This window comes from Lissotriton vulgaris, chromosome 9 (assembly GCF_964263255.1).
Source record: "Lissotriton vulgaris chromosome 9, aLisVul1.2, whole genome shotgun sequence".
NCBI classification, from domain to species: domain Eukaryota; kingdom Metazoa; phylum Chordata; class Amphibia; order Caudata; family Salamandridae; genus Lissotriton; species Lissotriton vulgaris.
In genome coordinates this window covers 785,656,395-785,680,661 of record NC_141697.1, presented here as the reverse complement: position 1 = coordinate 785,680,661, position 24,267 = coordinate 785,656,395, and the positions used below count along the sequence as shown (strand labels likewise).

Below are 24,267 nucleotides of genomic sequence, written 5' to 3'. Positions count from 1 at the left end.
CAATCTGATTGTCCATGGGGATACTACATTTTAGAGGGGTGAGAAGAATATTAATGACTGATAAATTTGGTCTGGTTGTTTTTTCAGCGTCACTTCTTGTTTAACATCTGGACTAAAGGAGAGAAGTTTCTGAAATCGTTGTAAATTCCAGCATTTTTAGTGCATGGGTTGTCCTGTGGAAACAATTCTAAGTATTTATGCATCATGTATATGTGTTTGTATAGTTACTATTTATCAGCTAATTCTCTCTAAAAGCACTTTCTCAAACATTGCACTTTTTAATACATAATGAGTTTTATCCACAAGGAATTAGGAAGAATTTTAAAATTATTGCAAATATAAGATTATAATTTGAGAGATCAATTTGCTACTCTGAGAGTAACATCTGTAATGAAATTGCACTGTATGAGGTTGCTGGGGCGAAGGTTTACGATTGCATTTTATTGTTCTATTATATTATATTTATGTATCAAGTTTACTGAATGAAGTTACATTTGTTATGTGTATTATATGGATGTTTTGTACCTTGGATGGTTATGAAACTGAATAAAGAATCTTGATTGATTGATGTTCTAAACATGTAGTCTCCAGCTCTTTTTTTGTCTAAGTGCTACTTCCCATCAATGAAAATTATCTGGATCTACTAACAAATGTTATGTCTGCTGCAACAGTGACCACATTAGAAGATTACATTAGCAAACACCCTGTGTGAGATAACTAATCTCGACAACGCAAGTGTATCAGACCAGATTATCAATAATAATGTCACAGAAGGGTTCTCAGCATAAAATGCAGTCACAAGAGTAATGAAAAAACACCCATAGCAGCAAGTGCACTGTAGAACCAAGGAGGTAAGATCAGGAAATAAGTCTCCCCAACCGAACAGAATTTATTATTCAAGAATCAGGGCTGACCAGATTTTAAGAATGAGATTATTTTGTTGCAAAAACATTAGCTTGCAAATTCCAAAGTTTTCATTTCAGGCAAGCAAACTTTATCCTCTCAAATTAAAGCTTGTAATTATCTGAAAGCACAATTTTCTCCTTTTTATATCTGAGTGGTACTATTTAAAGCAATTTGCAGGACAAAGCACTTCTCAGATTCGCTCTCTGAATAATGGACTGGGTTCTTATCCAGAATCTTGAACTGCCTTCTGGCATCCGGTGCGTTCTGGTAGAAGGAGAGCCATACTACGGAGAACCGTGCAGTGTGCATTGTGCTATTCTCTTACTGCAGCAAATGCTCCTACAGTTGTGTTTCTGTCTTTCGCTTTGTGGCTATTCGTAAAAGCCAAGAAAGTTAAGGGATCCATTGTACCTCCGCTCTCTCTCTAGCGCTCTCTATTTCGTAGCCTCGTTCACAAAGTTTATGTATAGTTTTCTTCTGTTACAGGCTGGCAAATGGTTTATGTGGGTCTGACTTTACAATAGACTTGACTTTAGGTTTCCTTAATTAGTAAAACACATTACCAACAGTGAACCGGCTTGATGCTCTCTAATTGAATATTGTAGTTGATATTTATTGGGAAGTTGCATGGAAGATTGTAAATTTCACATTATTTTTCCTTTCGTTTGATCAACAGTAGTGAAGCAAACTCTAAGTGGCTGGATGCTCACTATGATCCAGTGGCAAATTTGTGCACATTCTCCTCTTGTACGGGTAAGTTAATTTTTGTTATATTACTTTTGATGTATAAGAGCACCGTCTAATCTTTGCTTCTCTGTGCTATTCTGACAGCATTATGTCATAAGCCCTAATCCTCTGCCTGTACCTCATTCATATTAATGCATGATCAGGGACTTTCGGGTATTCAATATCTGTTTTACTGATGGTGTACTTGGAGTAGGCGGTCTCACACCTTCTCTACAGTTGTGCACTAAGAAACACAACTTGAATGTTCTGTAAACTCAGTGCCTGTCATTAAAGTGGTCCGGTTCTCAAACAATGAAAGAACTATGATGGATCTACCAACTGACTGCTTTGTCTAAATCCACCAAGTCCTGTGTTGCTCATTAAGATTGTGTTGCCGGTGTTCCGATCACTTCATTTTATTATTAACTGTTACCCCTCGGGCCCACCAGCTACCCTGTGCATCATGTGCATCAATCCCTGGTGCATGAACCTGGCCATTTGAGCCTGCACTTAAATTGTAATGGTCATTGAAGCCTGAAACCTTTTTCATCTTTAAATTAAGAGGTAATTGAATTTTGCCAGGTGCCCTTGTACTTTTGGACCTCATCAGTACATTGGCAAGGCTGGTATGATACACATAAAATTTAATCAGAACAGGTTATTCTTAAAACATTTGAGAAATGTGTTGCCTCCTTTTAATAGAGGGCACCTGTTTCTTGTGATCCCTGTCAAAACCATTCAATTCTATGACCATTGGTTTTTGATCCGAGAGTCCATGTGTGCCTCTTGCTTTATTTTCACTGCCAATATTTGGATCCCACTTGCTGCTCGTGAAACCTATTTAAGCATAATACTCTCTTTCCTTTTCTTAATGCCCGGGCGTTACGTTGGGCTTGAGTGCTGACATAATGTGGTCCTGCCCACTTTTTTGAGGCAGAAGATTGGTATCAGTATTCTACAGAAAATGAACCACCAACCTTCAGTCCGCTGCCCCCTATTGAATTCCTCCGGGCTCGCAGGTGAAGCAGTTTCTTGTTTTAACAGATTCATAGAGACCAGAGCACTGAAACAGGAAATCTGGTTCATGTTTTGGATTAACCACTGCATCTGTTGAAAATGTTTTGATTATACGTTAATTGATGTTTAGTAAATGTAATCGTTCGGTTTACATCCCTTTCTCTGGAGATACGCAGCCAGTGTGGGAGACCCTCCTATTGTATTTGTTCATGATCTGAAATAAGCAAATCTGACTGAGCAACAATTGACAATCTGGAAACACCAAAGAACTGTGAAGGATTAGTTGAAAAAAGTGGTCTGAAATCTGTGCATGGGGGTGAGAGGAAGCATCTAGTCCCCGCCAATGATGAAAGCTTACCTCCTCTATGTCTGCATGGACTCTGTTTGATCCCCATCAGTTCCTCTGTGCAGATGGAGGCTTACTGCTTGACCGATACTGTGATGTTCATATGTATATATTGATTTCAGTGATGCACACTTATAAGGTCTGAAGATAGCATATCCTTAGGTGGTTACACACACATTCCAAAGTCTGCTAAATGTAATGAACCATTGTAATAATTTAAAATTTATTTTTTTTTATTTGTTTTTTCCAGTGCATAAACACAACTGGCATGTCATAAAACACCATCAACCACCACCCTTCATCCGCCCCACCCTCCTCCCCCCTCCCACAAAATTATACTTCCATCTTCCTCTCCACCGTGCTTTAAATTGCTTCTCCGAAGACCCCAGAACACTAAAGCACAGACCCAATTAAATCCACCTCCCAACCAAAGCAGCCGAGCACCCCTCCCTCCTTGGTTCACAGTCCTCCATCCAAGCCATGGTATTGGCGCCATTTCCCCCACACTATGTTGAACTTCTTAGGGCACCCCCTTGCCTTGTACGTGACCCTCTCTGCAGCCATGTATAGGTCCATACCCTTCCTCCACTCATCCAGCCTTGGCGGGGTAGAGGCCCCCCACGCCTTCGCCACATCCCTCTTAGCTACCACCATAGCCAGAACTACAAAGATCAGGTCAATAATTTGTTATGCCTAGCAAGACCAATTTGGGACCTAGCGGTAGGGTGACCTCCAGAACCTCCCCCAACTCCCTCAAGACCCCTGTCCAATACTTCTGTATGTTGGGGCTCAGCCAAATAATGTGGTAAAAATCCCCCCTCTCCTGACCACATCTGAGGCACTGTGTGTCGCTAGCCCTCCCCATACGGTGTAGGCGTACCCTGTCGTAATAAACCCTGTGCAAGATTTTATACTGGACAAGCCATAGGCAGGACTTGATGGCACCTTCCCTCGGGTGCATCAGGGCCGTGTCCCAATCCACTTTATCCATCTCCCCTACATCCTGCACCCATGATTCTCTAAGTTTTACTAACCCATCTGGCGTATTATTGATCAATGTTTTATAAGTCAGGGAGACTGCCTTGCACGGGATACGTTCCTGCAACAGGCGCCCCTCCAGTGGTGCATACTCCGGGAATGGCCCCACCAGAGCCTCCTCTGCCCGCCATGCATGTCGCAGCTGCACATATCTATAGTACTGTGTGTGGTGCAGCCCAAATTCCGCCCTTAAAACCTGAAAGGAATTTAATTCCCCTCTCTTCCTCAGGTCCCCCAATACAGAGATACCAATGTCATCCCATCTCTAGAACCCACGCAGCTTTAGTAGCTCCTTTAGCCAAGTGAAGTGCCATATTGGGGTCCGTTTCGTCGGTGTGTGCTTCCAGCCTATTGCCCTAGTCTCCCTCTCCCATGTCCCCAGCGTGACCCTGGTAGCTGAATGCAGTCGTTCCTTCCCCTTGCCTCCATATATATAGTGTAGGCAGATGCGCCGCGCCATAGTTCTCCTCTCTAGGCCGTAAGTGGGATGCATTGCCGGGGCATGCAACCATTCATTGATGGGGGTGAGATGTTCCGCCCAGTAATAGGCTTTGATGTTTGGCAGGGAATTTCCACCATTATACTGGTTCCGCTGCAGAGTTCCCAGTGCTACCCTGGACTGTTTCCCCAGCCATAGCAAGGATCTCAACTCTGCGTTCATATCATTAAAAACCTGGTGAGGAAGCGGGAAGTATTCATTCTGAAAGGCCTACAAAAACCTTGGTAGCGTAATCATTTTAAACATGGCTGCTCGGCCCAAGATCGTGAGGGTGAGCGCCTTCCACCTAGCAGCATCCTCGGCGAAATTATCCAACGCCCGCTTGACGTTCCTCTTGTAGGAGAGGTTTCTATCCAATGTCATATACACCCCCAAATACACAAACCCCTTGTCCATAGTTCTCAGCGTCCCAGGCAAGTAGGACCAGTCCTCTCCCCCCAGGGGGTTGTAGTTAATTGACCTATGCCAATTAATCTGATAGCCCGCGTGGGCGCCATAACGGCCCAGCACCGCGAACAACGCTGGAACTGTGGTGACAGGGTGAGTGATATACAAGAGGACGTTGTCCGCATACAACGATATTTTTTCTTTGTGGGGGTCAGACTGGTTGATTCTAAAGCCCCTAATATCCTCGTTCTGTCGGATCTCGCATGCCACTACTTCTATGGTTAGGGCGAAAAGCAACGGGGACAAGGGGCACCCCTGTCGGGTCCCCCTTCTTATGGGGAAATCCTCACATAACACACCGTTGACTTAAACTCTGGCTCTTGGATCCGTATACAACAACCACACCCACTTCCTAAACTTAGGTCCGAAGCCGAACCTGGACAACACTCCTTCGAGGAAGGGACAATGTACCGCGTCAAATGCCTTTTCGGCGTCCAGGGATAGAAACAAGTGAGGGTCCCACCGAGCATACACCTCCATCAACCAGTTGTGGGTCCTTCTGAGATTCAGTCTGGTTGCCCCATCCGGCAGAAAACCTGTCTGGTCCAAATGGACCAGGTCAGGGATCACCCGTCGTAATCTAAGAGCTAAGATTGTTGCTAGGAGTTTAACCTTCACGTTCAGCAGCGATATGGGGCGGTACGACGCACAGTCCTCTCGAGGTTTACCCACCTTATATATCGGAATAATTGTGGCCATGCGTAAGTCAGGCGGCAGCATACCCTCCTGTGCCGCTCCTTCAAACAGTACCAAGAGGTGGCGAGCAAGGAGATCCGCTGTTTTTTTAAAGAATTCAGCGGGAAACACATTGGGGCCTGGGGATTTCCCCGGACGAAGTTTGGTGAAGGCCTCCTTAATTTCATCTATGGTTATACCCCCCTCTAAGTCCTGCTGGTCTTCATCCGAAAGAACGGGGATGTCGATATGGGCCATGTATCTCAACGCGTCATCTTGTGTACCCAGGTTCCTAGCCTCATAAAAGGCCCCGTAGTAGGCGGCAAAGGTCTAAGCAATCTGCGAGCCCGTCCGCCGCAATTGCCTCCGTTCGTCCCTCACCTGCTCCACCCACCGAGCATCTCTCTTTCCTGCTCAACCACACCAAGAGTCTCCCCGACTTATCCCCTACATCGTACAGCCTTTGTAAAGTCGCAAGCACCGGCGTCTTTGCCTCACCCATCGCCAAATCCCTATATTGACGCTGCGCATCCAAAAGCCGCCTAAGAGTCTGAGGGTCTTTACCGGCCACATGGTCGCCCTCCAAGTCCAAAATCTGAGCTTCCAGAGTCCGTACCTCCTCCTGCGCTTTACTCTTTTCCCATGCTAGTCTGTTCTGGGCCCTGTCCCGCAAAACCGCCTTAAGGGCTTCCCAGAGGACTACCCCTGACGAGACTGAGCCCTCATTTTCCGCTAGGTAGACCTTCACATCCGCTCTTAGGCCCCTTCAGTAGATCCTTATTCTGTAAATCCCAAGCCGTCAGCCGCCAATTCTTTGCCCCCACCGCCCGTCGCCCTCCCACCTGTGCCAGGAGAGGCGAGTGGTCCGAGATACCTCTCGCTTGATACTCCGCCATATCCTCCACACTTAATGCCTGTCTGGACATAAACATTTAGTCTAGTCTTGAGTAAACCCTATGGGCCCCTGAGAAATACGAGTAGATGCTAGCGTCTGGGTGCAGCCACCTCCATACGTCCACTAGTCCCAGGGTGGAGACTGTTCTAGCCAGAGGAGTTGGGGTCGAGTCCCTAGATCTACATCCTGACCTATCCTGTGCTGAAGACATGACATCATTAAAATTCCCCCCTACCACCTGCAAGGTCTCCGATGTATTTAGTAGAATGTCTGTGACACCGACAGTGTCCTGGTCTGCAGCTTTGGCGGTGCATAAACGGAAATGATTGTAAGCTCCTGTCGTCCCCATGTTCCCCACACCCCCACGTAGGTCACCAGTGGGTCCGTCCAAGGCTGCGCGACCACAAAGTGGGGAGTCTTCTTAATCAGGATGGCAACCCCCCTGGAGCCCATTGTGTACCCCGCATGCGCTAGCACTCTGTAAGAACCCCTCGCCAGGAAGCCACACTTGGTGCCCTGAAGGTGCGTCTCCTGCATCAGGACAATATCAGGTCCCACCCGTTACACATAGGCTTGTACCAATCCCCTTTTAACTTTGTTGCCCAGGCCATTCACGTTCCAGGTGAGGATTTTAGCCCCGCCCTCGAGCCTGGACCTCCGTCCCATGAGTATCTAGCAGTGTACAGGGCATCGTACCATAAAACTCTCAATTGCAGAAGGAGTTGGGCCCCCCCCCTGAAAACAACCCCAACCAGAGTGTTGACTCATCTAGATCTGCCCCCCCTCCTAATCCCAAAAAAGTATTAACTTCCCCCCACAGCCCCCCACCCCACCTCCCTCTCCCCTCCAGTCCCATCACCATCTTAAGACAGAGATTAGGCCTTCCAGGTGAAGGAGGTCTGTCGCCCTCCCAATCTTTCCCCCAAGAAACCTGCTCTGAAACCTTTAACCAAGAAACATACACAGGTATTCTTGTAAGCAGGTACGAACAATAAAGAACATTAGACCAGAGAACAAAGCAAACTGTAGGGTGTTGTCCAACTTGCGTGCTCCCGGCCACTGAGTCCATACTCGGTCAGCCCAACATGTCCCAGCTTCACGGATTAGAATCCAGAGGGTCTCCTTGCGATGTCCCCACTACCTGAGTCGGTTCCTGTTCCAAGTTGTTGATCGCCACTACCAAGGGATGCAGAGATTGTTCTTCCGTGTCTTCACCCTCCGAAGAAGTTCCACCTGGCTCTTCCTCTCCCTCCGACCGTACGTTCCCAGCAAAGCAGTGAAACCTGGGACCCGTCAGCCGACCGGAGTCCAGGGAGGCCGAGCCCCTGCCGCAAGTCTTGTCAAGGGGGGGGGGGGGGGGGGGGGGCGCACCTCCAGCCACTGCCATGCGTCTTCCGGGTGTGGAAAGAAGTACGTTCTCTCCTTGTAGATGACTTTTAACTTTGCAGAGAAGAGAAGCATGTACTGAATGCGGAGATCCCTTAGTTTACCTTTCACCGCATCAAAGGAGCGCCTCTGCTTCTGCACTTCCTGGCTGTAGTCCGGAAATATCATGATCTGTGCATTCTCCAGACGGATTTCCCCTAGCTTTCTAGCTTCCCTTAAGATCATGTCTCTATCCAAGAAATTCAGGAAATGGGCAATGACTGGCCGCGGCCTAGCACCCACTGGCGGCTTTGCCAGCAGTGCCCGATCACAAAGCAGGTCGAGAACTTATCTTTCGGAAAAGTATGCAGCAGCCAGAAGTGCAGGAACTCCGCCATTTTGGCCCCTTCAATTCCTTCCCTAAAGCCCACAAAACGGAGGTTATTACGCCTGGCTCTGTTTTCTGCATCGTCCACCTTCCACAGGAGCTGTTAATGCAAGGATTGGAGCTCCGCCATGCCCTTCTTCAAGTCCTGGATGGTGTCTTCGGCCTCCCCAGTCTAGTCCCAGCCACCGTCACTCGCTCCGTTAAGTTTCGAAAGTCCTGCCGCAGGAGCGTGACCTCGGAGCCCACCTCCCCGATCTTGGTTTCCAGGGACGCACAAGACGCTTGTATGTCCTCTCGGGACGCTTGTATAGCCCCCATCAATAGGGCCGTGTCTGTACGCACTTCCGGGGAGCCGGTGTCCGGGGGGAGGGGCGCCGTGGTGTATCGGTCTAGAGTCCCCTGTCGGGGGGTCCTAGGATCTTTAGTCTTCTTGCCCATGTTGCGCTGTCCACTAACAGTGCTTCGGCAGGGTCCTTGCTATCCGCTGTCCTCTCCGGTTCTTGCCGCCCCTCACCGTTCTCACTATCTCTCTTTAGGGCAGCCCTCCAATGTTAGCTTCCCACCAGGCGCCACACGTGCCCGTCCCTTGGCCACTCCAGGAAGCCCCTTGGTGGTCTGTCGCCAGGCACTCGGGGTGGGGGGGTTGTTGAGGGCAGAACCAGGCACCAGGGGCAAAATGGGCACCTCACCTCCTCAGCTGTTGGTCGTCATATAGTCCCCCGGGGCTCTCTCCTCTGCTATAGCCTGGGGCACTGGCCTAGCAACCCCTGCCCCAGGAACTCCACACCCAGCTCCAGAGGCCCAGCCGGCGCCCTCTTGCTGTTGCCCCTCTCCTCTGCGAGCCACCGCCCCACTGACCAGACTCTCGTGTCCCCTTGGGGGGTGCAGGCCAATCCTCCAAGTCAGCCTAGTCCAGTCGCCTGCACCCGAGCTGGCTGGGGGTCTCCTCCCGGCCCAGTCCCGCTCTCCTCAGGCAACGCGTAGCGGGGGAGGGGGGGAGCCGAGGCGGATCACAGACTCCCCCTCCGCAGGACCGCTCCGATGCCGGCCTTCACCATGGACCTCCCGGACCCCTCTGGGCCCCTCGGGCCCTAGACACTCTCCCCAGTCAATTATGGGAGGGGGGAGGGGGGACCCGCCAGCGTCCAGGCACAGTCCAATATCGGGCCGTCTCCCCCCTCACGCCCGACTCCAGCAGGCAGTCAGAGCCGGCGTCCCCCAATCCAGGCTGCGGCGGCCCCGGGCCCGTCAGTGGTGCCTCCGTCGGCTGTGCTCTCCCGGCCGGCCGCTCTCACCGTAGGCCACCGCAGGTCTTCGTGAGGCCTCCAGGCCTGCCCAATTTCCACCACTCCTGCAGACGGGACCTCAGCTGCTCCGGTCCGGCGCGGGTCTGCGTCGGGCCGCCTATCCACCGCTGCCACCACAGGCCGTTCACAAAGCGACACGCTCCCGAAAGCCGGGCTGCCCCGCAAGGTGCCGCATCCCCTGGCGCTCCGCAATGCCGACAGGTTCACAGCAGTGCCATCTTGGGCCGCGTTCTAGGGGTTTCGAGCTCGTCCTCTATTCCACGCCTAGCGTGGGCTCCCGGCTCCCGGACCGCCCACCGAGACCGCCGGCGGGATCAGGGACCTCCGTAGAGTCAAACACACCGGTTTGCAGGACTGTGGGCTACCATATTATCTGACAATCACTGAAGCAAGCCTGAGCTCTGCAGACACACGTCCTACTCGGCCATGTTTTGGCCACGCCCCCTACCATTGTAATAAATTTAGCAATCATGGGCACCTCCAGCATCTTAAATGTGCAGCCACTCCCTGTTGATGCGTGAGTGTGACTGGTCTACAAGAGTCAAAAATAGAAAGTAACTGCTAAACATAGATGGGCACATTTGACATTTCTATGCACAGTGAGCGGGCATTGTTTCTTAGACTACTCTTCTGCTCACACCAGATGGTTCCATGGTTTTTGGATCTTTGAAGCTCCAGCAGAGCAGTGTCTCCACTCTCTTTTCCAAGACAATCTTTGAAAGAGGATTAGAGGGGATTACTATCAGATTTCTACTAACTCTGCTCTGTCTAGTAAATGCTGGCTTTTCAGTATGTATGTTTGGAACCTGTGCCCCAGCAATTTATGATCAGCATGCAGGTGGGCCTGTTATTTAATTTTACTGTTCCTCCGGTAGCCATCTTCAGAGCACTGAGTTGTTAAGTTGCTGGAATGTCAAGTACAAATCAAATAGAATTAAAATGCAGGAAATGCTAAAACACCCATTTCCCGGTAGTCACCCACCCCATAAATATCCAGTCAATCACTCAAAGGCCTGAGTAAAATGATTTGTTTAAGAACTTTTTCGAAACATTGAATGCTCCTCAGTTACCCAAGTGAAAGCTTATTCTAGGGACAGTCTTGAGTATATGAGCTGTGATTCACAGAATGCTTAGAATAAAATATTGGCTTACCTCAGCCATAGGCACCTTCATTCCTGTTAGACTGACTTGTGGTAGGAAATAGTATGCTGCCCCCTGGTTTAATGAAACCCTGATCTCTGCTAGAAAACAATGAAAGGCCTTCTTGGAGGAAATCATATGATCCTTCTCTAAAAATGCAACACAGAACACCTATTCAGTCCAACTATAGACTGATTCGGAAATCCATGACCGAATACTTTGCAAATAAAATTAGGAGTGGGAACAACCTTGCAAAATAAATTTTTAACTCCTTAAACAGTATCCCGAAAACCATTACTTTCATTGGACTCCACTAAAGTCTCCAATCTACATTGCGAGAAGTTAGCTGAATATTTTATTGGCAAGATAGAGGATATTTATCTGAACTTTACCTCTAATGCTACCACAGTGAGGCCAGATGGCACTTCTAACACTGTTCCGCCCTTGCTCAATCCACTATCCCCTTTGCACCTGCCTGAGTTACTTATTCTATGTTGTCAAGTCAAATCGGCTCGCCTTCTGACCCACTTAAAACAGATGTGTTCCTCAAAATTCAGAACTCTCTACTCCCACCCAGTCGAGAACTGATGAATCTTTGTTTTTTATTGGCATCTGTACCTGGTCCCTGGAAGCATGCCAATGTCACCTCTCCTCATGAAAAAAACGTATTTGCATGCTTCCAAGTCTGAAAACTTCTGCTTCATCTCTCTCCTGCCTTTCCTTGCCAAGGTAGCAGAGAGTCTTGTCAATGCCATTCTAACTAAGTTTCTAGAAGACAACCAGATTTCTGGTCGTCTCAAAATGGCTTTAGGCTGGCACATCGCATGGTATCTGCATTTAATACGTTGTCCCACAAAATATTGCTCCATCGCTTATAGGATATTGGCATAGGTGGGTCTGTACTGTCCTGGTTCTCCTCTTTTTTAAATAATTTTTTTATTTGAGCGTTTTTTTTTTTTTTCCCTGGTCATTTCACCCCTCTTACAGTTTCCAATCGCATACTCCTTGTCCCAGCGTTCCCCAGGTCTCTTCACTGAGCCCTACCATGTTCAATATTTATATTCAACCTATGTCAGGTCTTGAAATCATTGGGGACTGCGCTGGCATCTTATGCAGATGACACCCAGCTCGTGCTCTCCTCTGACAATCTTAAATCAGATTTGGCCATTTTACAAGGACAATGCTTGCGGTCGCAGAGTGGATGGATGTCAACTTTTATGACTGAATGCAAGAAAAAACAGACATTCTCCTGTTATGTAAAGATACCCACTCCGAAGGCCACCGTTGGTGGCCTTCCTCACCTTAGGCTCCCCCTTGACCCAAGACCACTGTCAAAAATCTAGCTGTCTGGGTAGGCCACACCTTAACCTTTGAAGCACAGGCCAAATTGGTAGTAGGCATGTGTTTCATACTCTTGTGAAGGCCTCAAACCTATTCTTGGATTTGTCTACCCTTGCACTCGACGAACCATCATTCAGGCAGCCATGTAACTTTCTTCACCTGGAAGTCAATGAGCCAGTGATCAGAAAACTCCATTTGACTCTTTTATTTATAAGTAAGTAATATTTATTGTTTAGTTAATTAAAACCATAACAATTTAGAACAGATAGCAAAAGCAGATAAGAACAATATTGTAACAAAAGGTTAAAAGGAAAGACTTAAACATACTATCATTTTATATCTTCTGAGGATTCTAAAAACAAACAGGATCAGTGTTAGAAAAGGTTCAGTGCATTGAATTAGTCCACAGTTTTTTTTGTGCTTCCGACCCTTTTAGCACAACTTTGTGAATGCTTTAAGAAATTTAATCAGCCTGCCATTCAATGAAGGATCTGAGGGGTTTAGGCACGCCATTATTGCAGCTCTTCAGGATCGAATACCTCTTTCATTGAATCATGTTTGTAGAAGGATTACTCGTTCCGCCTTCAGTTTTTTACAAGTGCAGATTACATGGATGAAATCTTCTTTTTGATTATTGCACAGCCGATATGATATAGGGCCTGTGTACAGCCAAGAGGGTTGGTCGGCCAAGGATGGTAAGGATCCAAAGCGTAATGTCATAAGTTGCTTTTTTACGTTGATTGAAAATGTTTCGCTCAAGTATGCCGCCGGTGCAAGGGACTTATAGTGGTTCATCACCATCCAGGCATGCGATCTTTGTCTAAAAAGGTTTTTATCCAGAAGCGATGAATGGGTTTTAGAAACTTTGTTGACCGCTTGTTTGAAAGATTGATATGGCAAGTTTTTATTCCATAGTTCGGTTGTGCATGTAATAGATAGTGATTTGCAGAGATATTGCTTAAAAGGAGAAGTTTGGTCTTCATTTAGTTCACACCAGAGGGCTTCGTTGATCTTTGATGTGGCTACCCTGTGCTTCAATCGGTACCAAGTTTTCACTGTCTCGTACATTCTGCCTACGTCTTCATTTATTAGGCCGAATTCAAGGCGAACCTGAGCTGGAGAGGCCGACCTTTGTATGTGAAATACCTTTTTATAGATGGAGGCTATTAGTTGGTTTAGAAGTTCTCCATCCTCGCGGTGGAAGGCAGAGCTGGCATAGGTCAGAGTTGGTAGGATTTTTGCCTTCATTACAGCGAGAAGGGGTTTATAGGAGGGGCCCTTCAGGTTTTTGGCCAGTGAGCTGAAGGCAAATGTTAGGGCACTTGTTCTCAGCGACATATAGCTTTTTTGCTCCGTAAGGTTTCTTGAGTTGTCAATATAGATGCATAAGTATTTGTATTTTTTAACCTTCTCTAATTGGTTTCCGTTGAGCCAGATTGTCTGTTTTCTTCGCTGTTGGCTCCCAAGCACCATTGTTTTGGTTTTGGATATGTTTATTTCAAGTTTGTTTCTGAAATGTATGCTGACATTTCATTCAGGGATCTTTGGAGACCGATCTTAGTTTGGCTCATTAGCACCACGTCATCCGCGTATGAAAGATGCGATAGTCTCAGTTCAATTAGTGCTGTCTAGCCTTTGAGAGAGGTCAGATAGAAACAAATTAAAAAGGTGAGGGGCCAGGACACACCCTTGTTTTAAGCCTTTGGTGGTTGTCAGCTTCCTTGATAGTCTGGTCCCGTCACCGATCTTAATCCTTAACCAGGTGTTTGAATAGAACATCGAAATGCCTTTTAATAGCCTTTCAGGGACGTCCCAGGCTTGCAGCTTTTTCCATAGGAGGTGGCGGTCAACGCTGTCGAAGGCTGCCTTTAGGTCTACAAAGCAGAGGTAGAGGTGAAGTTTCCTCTGCTTATACTTGTTTGCGATTAATGATAGACCTAATATATTTGTCTTCGTCCCTAAGCCTTGTCTGAAGCCCGTCTAGTTGACCGGGATGAGTTGACTCAAAACGCCGTAGCTAGGCTGTTTGTCTGCCTCCGGCCTCCTCCGCAAACAACACTGATTCCCTGATTCACTGATTCCCTGTAGATAAGCGTGTGTACTTGAAGACTTCGTGTATTGCCCATAAGAACTTACATTTCCAGGGGGCCCACATTTTGTTTAATCTGCTATCCCCGCATCCACCTTTACGCCTCCAGTGTTCGGCTAATCTCAATCTGGCCACTGTTCCTCGTGTTAGGAGTGCAATAGTTCTCTGGAACTCGCCTCCTCTTTCTATTAGAAACGTCCAGAACCATTTGCACTTCAGGAAAACACTGAAGACCTGGCTTTTCTCTGATTAGGATCCTTGCTGTGGCATTTTCTTTGACGAGCCATTTGCTGCAGTTTGTTTTGTTTCTGGACTTGCGCTGGGAAGCCCAGTTTCTGGAACAGCTACGCTCTCTATACATTTTATAACATAAGCAGGGTAATTTATCTATCCCAAGTTCTTGCTCTTAAACGAGGAACACGTGTTTGACCTGATCCAATAAAATGACATAGAATGGACCTATAGGCTTCCACTCCATCATTTTAATGATAATGAATGTTTTCTACGCAAAAATAGTACATTTATGTTTGTCTGTCTGCGTTATGTAAAAAAACTGGCTCCCTTTGGGTTTCTTTTTTGTGTGTGCTTCTCTACCTCTCTCTTCTTTTCTTCATTTTTCCTTCTCTTTTTTGTTTCTCAACTATTTTTCTTTTGCTCCCTCCTTCTCTATGTTGATCTTTCAGGTTACATGCAACAATTCCTTTCACGTTCCTTCATTCATTTTACAGGGCTCCTCGGCACTCCTATGTGCATATGAATTCATGAGCTGTCTCCGCACTGCTTTTCTTCTTCGCTGCTATACACATGTATGCCGTTTCTTCTCAGTAAATTTACATGCAGTAAGAGGATGTCTTTCAGTTTCGAGCAACTCACAATGATGACAATCTAAGCTTGTATCAGAGAAGCCCTTCTGCTCTAATCGTGCCTCCTGTTTCCCTTTGTTTCAGCTCTGGCAGACTTAAATGGTGATGGGGAGTGCAAGGTACGTCCTTATCCAAACAAAGAGGAGACTGGATGACTTGATTATGCTTTATATTTAACTGAATTATGTGAATCTGTTCTTTCTCTAAAACCGATGCCTTGGTGTAAATCTGACTGGATTATTTAGTATCAGGTAACATTGACAAAATACTGAGGAATACTTTTACTGTACAGTGTAGAGATCATAAAAAAATCATGGTTCTTTCCATTCATAACATGGAAGCATCCACATCTGTAACAACAGCAGTCACACTCTGCAAAATTATTAACTCTACAGTGCAATGGCCAAGGAAAAACAATCCCATGGAGGCCAAGTTCTGTGCCACATTGCAGATATGCTCAATTCTAGATAGCAGGGGACGTCTGTTGTCTCTTTTGTGAGATGGTAAAAGCCCTGTAGCTTTTGAGTGATTGTTTTTTGAGTGATTGATTTATGTTACCACATGGTGATGCTTTACAAAACAGAGAAAACAAATGTATTCACATATACATGAATAAAACAGCAAAATTATATTGAGGTGGAAGTGCAGATTACATAAGAATAAGCAGTTTGAGTTAGTATTCCCAGCTCATGTGTAAAATGTAGATTTAAACCAGGTGACATCACAGGCATAACACATAGTTGGGGATCTGTAAATTGTGGCCTTTTTTGCTCATGCAACCTGGGTGAGGAATTCATGGAGGATGTTTTGTGGTCTCTAATTTTGCATGAACTAATAAGGTACCATTTACAACTGCATTGCTCCCTGAACTCTCACCTGCAAGGACACAATCTTGTAATTAATATTGTTGTAAATCGATGGTAGTGTAATTAAGTGCTAAACTATATAGGTTTGGTCGATACAGTTATTGGTCCGTTTTAATGACGCAAATAGTAAAATAAAAACGTTCATCTTTAAATAGGTTAGCTGTGTAATGACAATAGATGCTGTAGCTGGACTGATTTTTATATTATCTAATGTCTGAATCTTTAGGATAGGCCATACCTCATTCACTCCTGGGAGGATTTTGTGTAGTACTCTATGGTGGCTTAATAATGCTCCTGTGGGGTTGGTCATTTGATGCTCTTGTGTGGACTTCACATAGTACTAGTATTAATTGCTCATCAGAGCACTATATAGTACCTTGTGGTACATTAGCAATGGCCTAGTGGCGTTGGTCCTCTGTCGTTCCTAGGTCTAATCAGTGCAATACTTCCTGGTCGATGGCCGGCACTTCCATCAGGATTGATCCTCTGTCCCTCCTTGATGTACGTTCTACACTACTCCTTGACAGCCTAACAGCATCTACAATAGGTACTTCATGACCTTGTCCGATGTGTATAGTGCTATATAAATGATGCAAATGGAGTAGCTGCTTTTTAGATCACCAGAAAGCAATTCTGCTCTTGGAAGGTGTACTGAAACACTGTAGAACTACCAATATAATGCGTTTGATAATCCAGGTGATCGTACTGCTTCCCAAACTCTGAGTTTGTAAGATCTGTGTAATCCAGGGAGCTGCTCCACTCTTATGTTGTGTTATTAAGAATGTGTTAAGGGCTCTGTCCCTGAAATATGTTGTCACTGTCATTAGATATTATAAACTCGGCACAGTGTTCAAGCCTTGAGCTAAAGCTAATCTAGGGCTTAAGGTAAAAGAAGCCACCAGGTTTTTCTAAACTTGTGTAAATTAAACTCCTTGTGCAGAGCTAAGGTTCTAATTTCTGATGGCAGCAACCAAGAACGCTTGGTCTCCTGCTCTAACTAGATTGGTACTGGATCCTATGCTAGAGCCAAATTGCAAGATGATAGTGCAGAAATTGACTGCCAAACACTCCGGTGATTTCTGGTTCACTGACCCAATCATCTTCGTCAATGATTTAAATACAAATTGTTAGCGTAGTAAAGAGATGTCAAAGTGCTGAAAATGTGATCCATTCTCCATCTAGCCCTCCTCTGTAAATCGTGGAGTCTCATTGTTTCATTCAATAAACGTACTTGAGGGTGCCACATAAAGGTAACTTTCAGAGGGAGCGGCCCATTACGCTGATGATGACTATTTCCAAAAAAAGCATAAACAGCATATCTCCAAAATTATGATCCTGCCTCATATTGTTACGTCCTTATAAATAGCACCACACAATCCAGTATATTATGTTCTACAAAACAGTGCTCCTGAGATACGTGATCAGCATTGTGAGCCACAAGCCCTAGAATGGTAAAGCCATACAGACTTAGCCCAAGTGGTCACAGATAGTTGCAATGTTGTATCAAGGACTAATGTTGCATAATTGCTAACTGACCTCATCTGTAGCTGCTAAATATATTTGTCATTTCACAGTGGCACATGGAGCTAAGGAGGCTAAAAACCCTATGGGTACAGCCTCCTCAATAACAACCATGTGTTTCAAACATTTGTTAGGGATCTATGTGCTGCCAATCACTCTGCAGGTCGACAGGTAATTCCATACGCCGAAGGTGCGTCTGTCATGAAACATACGGTTACCGTAGTTTGAGTGTTACAGAGGCTTAGTTTTGTGTTTCTGCCTGTGTACTATTAGGAGTTGTTTGTTTGACATGAGCCTTTGTTTTTCTGCCAACACACACATAAGATTTGAAATATTGGTTGTAACATTGGATCGGTGTAATTAAGGAGAATAGTCCTAAAGAAGATATGGAATGTAATGTGTATAGGTCATAGAGGTTTTATCATAATAATTGTACAGATTTGTGTTGTTGGGTGTGTAATTATATGTTTATGCACCTTAAGAAATTACCTGTGTTGATGCTATGATTTCTTTTTTTAATTTTTTTTTATTTTATTGAGATGTTTCGGTATATTGAGGTAAAAAATCATTACATATATCAAATCATTACACAGTTGGAATAAATAATACATTGGCAACAATAATTAGAAAATACAAGAAGTAAAGGGCAGGATTAAAAAAACACTGGGATAGGCATGGGTAGACAAAAGAACCGTCCAATCTTATAAACAATTCAACTTGTTTTTTCAGTGCCTAGATTCCCTCCATTTTCTGACAGGAGCCCATATGTTTCTACCCAATTCCCGTGTTTTTTTCCCTTAAAATCATACAAGCACTCCTCGATATTATGCATTCCTAAAAGCCTTGTTAACCACTGTTGAAATGTGGGTGCTGTGGTATCTTTCCATCCAGCGGAGATTAATAAGCGCAATATAGCCACTGATATAAAAACCAGGGCTTCGACTCCACCTTCTGCCTTCAGTTTGCCGTCCGTGCCTACTAAAACCACCGTAGGGGATAGAACGATGTTTTGTTCTAGCAACCCCTCCAAAAATAACTGTATCTCCCTAATAATCGGCGTTAAATTCGGACAGTTATAAAACATATGAAGTAAGTCTGCTGGACCCGTATTACACCTAGGGCACCTGTCATTGTATCTTACGCCACAGGCGAACAATTTTGATGGGTTAAAATACAAGTTAAAAAGGGTCTTATAGTGCTGAACCCTCAAATTTGAGGACCGAAAGATCTTCTTATTCAATACTAGGGCTAAATCTAAATCCACATCTGGGTCGCAGATTTTTTGAGCTAGGGTAGTTTCTGTCTTTTCCATATCATCCTCCAGCTCTTGTAGAAGAATATTATACCCTATTCTGATTTTACTGCCTCCCTTTTTCAAATAGTCTACGATTGGATTGCTCAACAAAAGAGATAACCTAGGCCTGAGTGAGCGGAGTGTTTGAGCGATTTGCCCATATAGAAGCCACTGACCGGCTGGGAGCCAACATTTTTGCTGCAGTATGTTAAAACCAAGAATCTCATTGCCTAGTATAACATCACCTAAACACCTAACTCCCAGCTCCCTCCAAAGACGACTATTTCTATTTTGACCTAAATGGGCAAAGGTGTTAGACTTCCAGAGATCGATATTGACATGGATTTTTGGGATGTTCAAAAATTTCGTTACTGACTTCCAAGTTCCCCATGCCCCCATCAGAATCTTATATCTGGCTCTCTTGTAATAACTTCGGTCAACTTCGCACATCAGTAGCCCTACTGCCTTCCTTCCCACTAAGAGCTCAAAGATAGAGGGGAGTACTTGACTGCCGGGCTGGGATTCTAGTGTTTTCAGATCATATTGAAACAGTACATTCATTTGAACCAAAAGACATGTCCAATGCTACAGCCTGATATTAGGCATCGCCAGGCCACCCCTCTCAAGTGGTAGAGACATGCGGGCAATCGATCTTCTAACTTTCCCATACTGCCAGATGAAGCGGATAAACATTGCTTCGATTTTCCTAATCATCCCCTCTTCCAATAGCAATGGAATGGCACGGAACAGATAGAGGAGCTTAGGACACATAGTCATTTTCAATACATTTACACTACCTATCAGTGATAAGTGTAATACATCTATCCTCTTGAGCTCCTTTTCAATTAAATCTATCAGTGGTAGATAATTATCTGCAATAATCTTATTTACATTAGCATTCACCCTTACACCCAAATACACAGCTGATTCCACATATCTTTGATCCAGCTTGGTGATGTTACTCGTGCATATGATTTGTGTTTTTTCCTCATTCAGACAAAACCCTGACCGAACACCAAAGTCCTTAGCCAACTGACATATCTCGGGCATAGCTTGTTGGGGGGCCGTTGTTATAATTGCCAGATCATCAGCGTATGCCAGAAGTTTGGTAGTATGGCCATTGAGTATTACTGGGGTGATCTGTTCAGACGCCAGAATTTTTTGTATAAGCGGATCGATATACAACGAGAATAAGATAGGGGAGCAGGGGCACCCTTGCCTAGTCCCCCTTCTGATTATTATTTCATCCGAGCTTTGACCCATAACCATAACCCTAGCAACCGGGTCACTATACATCGCCTTGATTGCCCTCATGCTCTTATTCCCAAAACCTCTTCCGGCCAAGATCCCCCACAGACATTCCCAGATCACACGGTCGAATGCTTTCTCCGCATCGAGGAGGATCATGGCCATATCTCCACCCGCGGCAGCATGGTCATCGAATAATGTTATAGCACGCCTTATGTGATCCGTGGTGCCTCGACCTGGCACGAACCCATGCTACCACGGGGAGACCAATCGACCAATGATCCCCCCCCAATCTTTTCGCCCAGACCTTGGAATATAGTTTTGTGTCAGCATTAATAAGGGAGATCGGACGATATGATCCTGGATTGTTCTTGGGTTTGCCTTTTTTATGGAATATGACAACATTTGTCTCCTTCCAGGAATCAGGGATTAAACCCGAGCACACTATACTGGTAAATTGATCCAGCAGGATTGGGGCAATTTCCTCCTCTAAGCATTTGTATACTTCGAGGGGGATCCCATCAGGTCCCGCCGCTTTACCAGCTGCTAGTTCCTGAAGCGCCATCTTTATCTCAGTCAGAGTTATGTCGCGTTCCAACATCTCCCTACTTCTTTCATCTAGTTGTGGGCCGTCATCTTTGAGGACTGGACTTTGTACAGTCCCCCCACCCTCTTCATCATATAGTTTCTGGTAGAAGGTCTGGAAACTCTCAGTATTTCCTTAGGCTCAGTATGTTCAGTCCCATTTTCCTGTATACTGGAGATCAAGATTTTAGATCTCTCCTGCCTGATCCGGAGTGCTAATGCTCTTCCTGCCTGTTCCCCCGTCTCGTATCGCTTTGCCCTAGAGGACTGATACTCCCTAGACTCCTTCTGCGTCACTAGCCCCTGGAGATCAGCTTTGATGGTGGCCATTCTATTTAAGCTTGCCTGACCATCAGCCCCCTGCCCTATCTCTTTAATATGTTGTGTTTCTACTATTCCTAGCTCCCCTATCAGAGTCTCAACCTTCATCCTATCCTCCTTCCTCAATCTGGCTGAGCAGCTTATTGTCTCCCCCCCTCAGAGACGCCTTAAAAGTTTCCCAAACTACATTGCGGGAAGCGCTATACCGATTGATCTCATAGAATTCCCTAGCCCATTGTCTTATATGTCTCACAAACCTGTCATCCGCAAGGAGCTTTCTCTCAAATGACCAGCTTGTTTGACGCCTTTCGATATTATCCACATCACATATTAGAATCAAAGGGCTATGATCAGATAGAGATTTGGGTAACTTTTTAATCTTAACTTTACCAAGCTTCTCTGAGGATAGCAGAAAATAATCCAGCTTGGAGTATTTCTGATGTGGGAAAGAGTAATATGTGAAACCTGGATCGATAGGTTCTTTTGCACCCAAGACATCATTCAGACCGTGCGATCTCATTAAGGAGGTCAGGGCCCGAAGCACTCTTGGTTTACCCCCTGAGTAGCTACTTGGTCTATTCCAGTCGATCGAGATATTGAGGTCCCCACAGATTATAATAGGAGTTGGCCAATCTGCAAGCTCCCCCTCTAGTATATCAAACACTTCCGGATCGTCATGATTTGACCCATACACTGTACATATCGTATATCCAAGAGTCAATTCCACTATTACCCATCTCCCTGAGCTATCGACCTTAGATCTCTTAACCCCACCTAAACTTTGTTTGGCGAGGATAGCCACCCCCCTAACCGTCGAAGTTTGCGAAGAGCAGGCCAATAACTCATAACCCCTTATATTTAATAAGTTTCTCCTGGCCCATGGAAGGTGGGTCTCCTGCACACACAGAACATCCAGATTATTAAATTTAACAAAATGACATAATCTTTGGCGCTTTCTCAAGTCATTTAACCCACCAACGTTAATAGAGCAGATTTTAATGTGAGACATCCTCTTGAGATAATCTTTCCTGATGGGGAATATCCGATATATATAACTTAACCATTGTTATCAATATTATCCTCTGATTGCTACCAGGAACCTCTTTATTCCAAAACATCTCATTTTTTGCTTTTTCCCCTTCCCACCCTTCCCCATTCCTTCCCATCCCCCTCCCGTCAACCCCCCCACCACCCTTCCTTGCCCCGCCCCCCCCCCCCCCACACACACCCACTCAAGTGAGGCGCTCAGACCTGGTCTGTGCACGCAATGGAAAAAGCATCTGAAGCAGTGGAGATGAGACTAATCAAACCCATACATAGAATCCGATCCCTGAATATAGATAAACCAAAAATTGAAATCCCTAAATGCCACAGAACACACCACACCACCCGCCTGCAGCCGTGAATGATAGTTTAAAGTGAATTACATTTGACCGACTAGTAAGCTTATCGAGCTAGTCAATATTCCATTGAACGACTCTTAAAGCAAGAACAAAAACGAAGCAGATTATTGTCCAAAATCAAACCCCGTGAGAATCTAAATATTCTTTGGCCTTGATTTCAGAGGTGAAATACAGAGTTCTACCAGCATTGATTATTTTGAGTTGTGCCGGATTGATCAGGTATGCCTTCATCTTTTTATCTTGGAAGGGTTTTATCAACTGTCTCAACCTCCATCGTCTCTCTACTGTTATATGACAAAAGTCAGGTCTGACGAAAAACGAAATTCCTTCCACGACCTTCCTTGAGTCAGGTCTTGCTTTTTCCGCTATCGCCTGCCTTAACACAAAATTACCTAAGAATATCAGAATAGCTCTCGGCTTATCTCCTTCCTTTGAATTCCGGCCAAGCTTAAACGGAGTGCGGTGGGCCCTCTGAATTTCATCTGCCCAGTTCCAGCCTGGCAAATCTACAAATGCTTGCTTAAAGAGCTTGATGACAAATGTCCTCACATCTGTCCCTTCGGCCCCCTCCTGTACCCCCAAAATCCGAAGATTATTCCGTCTCTGTCGGTTCTCCAGGTCCTCCATCTTCCACTGGATATCTGTTATTTGAGCACTTTGGGCATCTACTTTATTTGAAGCAGCTGCTGACTCCACCTCGGTTGAGACTACTCTCTCCTCTAGATTAGAAACTCGATCGCCCAAGTTAGCGCAGACTTTGGACAGTTTCCTCATGGCTCCTTGCATCTTTCTGACAGCAGCCTGTGCCTTGCGACTGTCCTGTCGAGTTTCTTCCCTATGAGCTAGGATCTCCTTGTGTATCACCTCGAGGAAGGACATCTGTGCAGCTTCTCCATGCGGGCTCCCAACTAGTGGGGTGGCTGACGAATGATCCCAGCTAAGATCCTGTGCTTTGACTCCAACAGGCGGTTTGGCAGAGGATATAAGTGTCCCAAGATCATGCTCAGGCTCGCTTTCAGTGTCCAAATTGCTCCCTTCCTGTTCAGAGCTGTCTCCATCCTCCGACCACTCGCCTCCTTCTGAGATGGAAAAAAAGCATTCACTGGGAGGTTTCTCCTTCTCATTTAACTTCTCAGCCACCAAATTTATTGTGTTCTCCGCCAGCAAGGTCCCCTGTGATAATGCTGTTTCTAACTCGGGCTTAGTCTGCTCTTCTAGACTAGGATTTGTGGGTCCTAGATCTTCTCCCGCTCCCCCTGACATCACTGGGGTTTCTTTCAACAAAGGCAGAGCATTGAATTGCTCATCATTCTTCTCATCTGCCTTTACTAGACTCAAAGAGGGGTCAGCCGCTGGTCCTGGTGAAGGAGATGGCGCTTCTGCCAGCCCCCCCCCTCCGCATCTATAACTACTGGTACCTCCACAGCACCCATCTCCTGCCCCTTTTTTCCCAGCAGAACTTCCGCTTTAAGGCCCTTCTCCTTGCCTATTTTAGCAAAAATGTCAGAGATAGGAGACCCTGTCTGTTTGGCTTTGGCAGCAAGCTGATTCTTCCTTACCGGTGTCTGCTTCCTCTGCTGGCTGACTTCCTCTTCGGCTTCAGCCGCTGCCTCGGCAGCAGCTTTCCTTTTCGAGGCAGCTTTGGAGCTCGTGACCGCTTTTGGGGCCATAACTTCACTTGGTCCCTTCTTATCGTTTTTCCAGTGACTCCATGAGGCTTGAACACCTTGGTTTGTTACCGGCTCCGCCGCCGTCTCAGCAGCAGCCCGCTGTTTGCTCTACGAGCTCCGCGAAATCCGCGGAGGCACCCGACTCCTCCCCTTCACCTGAGCCCTGTCTCCGGCCGCCAGCACTCTCACGGCCAGCATCAGCTCCCGCAGCAACCTTCCAATGGCTCCGCGGCAGGTATGGGGCAGTAACATGTCGCTGGTCCTGGTGAAGGAGATGGCGCTTCTGCCAGCCCCCCCCCCCTTCCGCATCTATAACT

General features: G+C 45.9%; 1 protein-coding gene across 1 annotated transcript in view; it reads left to right on the top strand.

Annotated features, from left to right (window-relative positions):
* Positions 1 to 24,267, top strand: part of BBS1 (Bardet-Biedl syndrome 1) — a 591,426-nt gene that overhangs the window by 15,451 nt on the left and 551,708 nt on the right. Inside the window, exons 2-3 of the mRNA XM_086938512.1 lie at positions 1,583 to 1,659; positions 15,127 to 15,161. Coding sequence (XP_086794638.1) covers positions 1,583 to 1,659; positions 15,127 to 15,161 — 112 coding nt within the window. The remainder of the gene's footprint in view (positions 1 to 1,582; positions 1,660 to 15,126; positions 15,162 to 24,267) is intronic.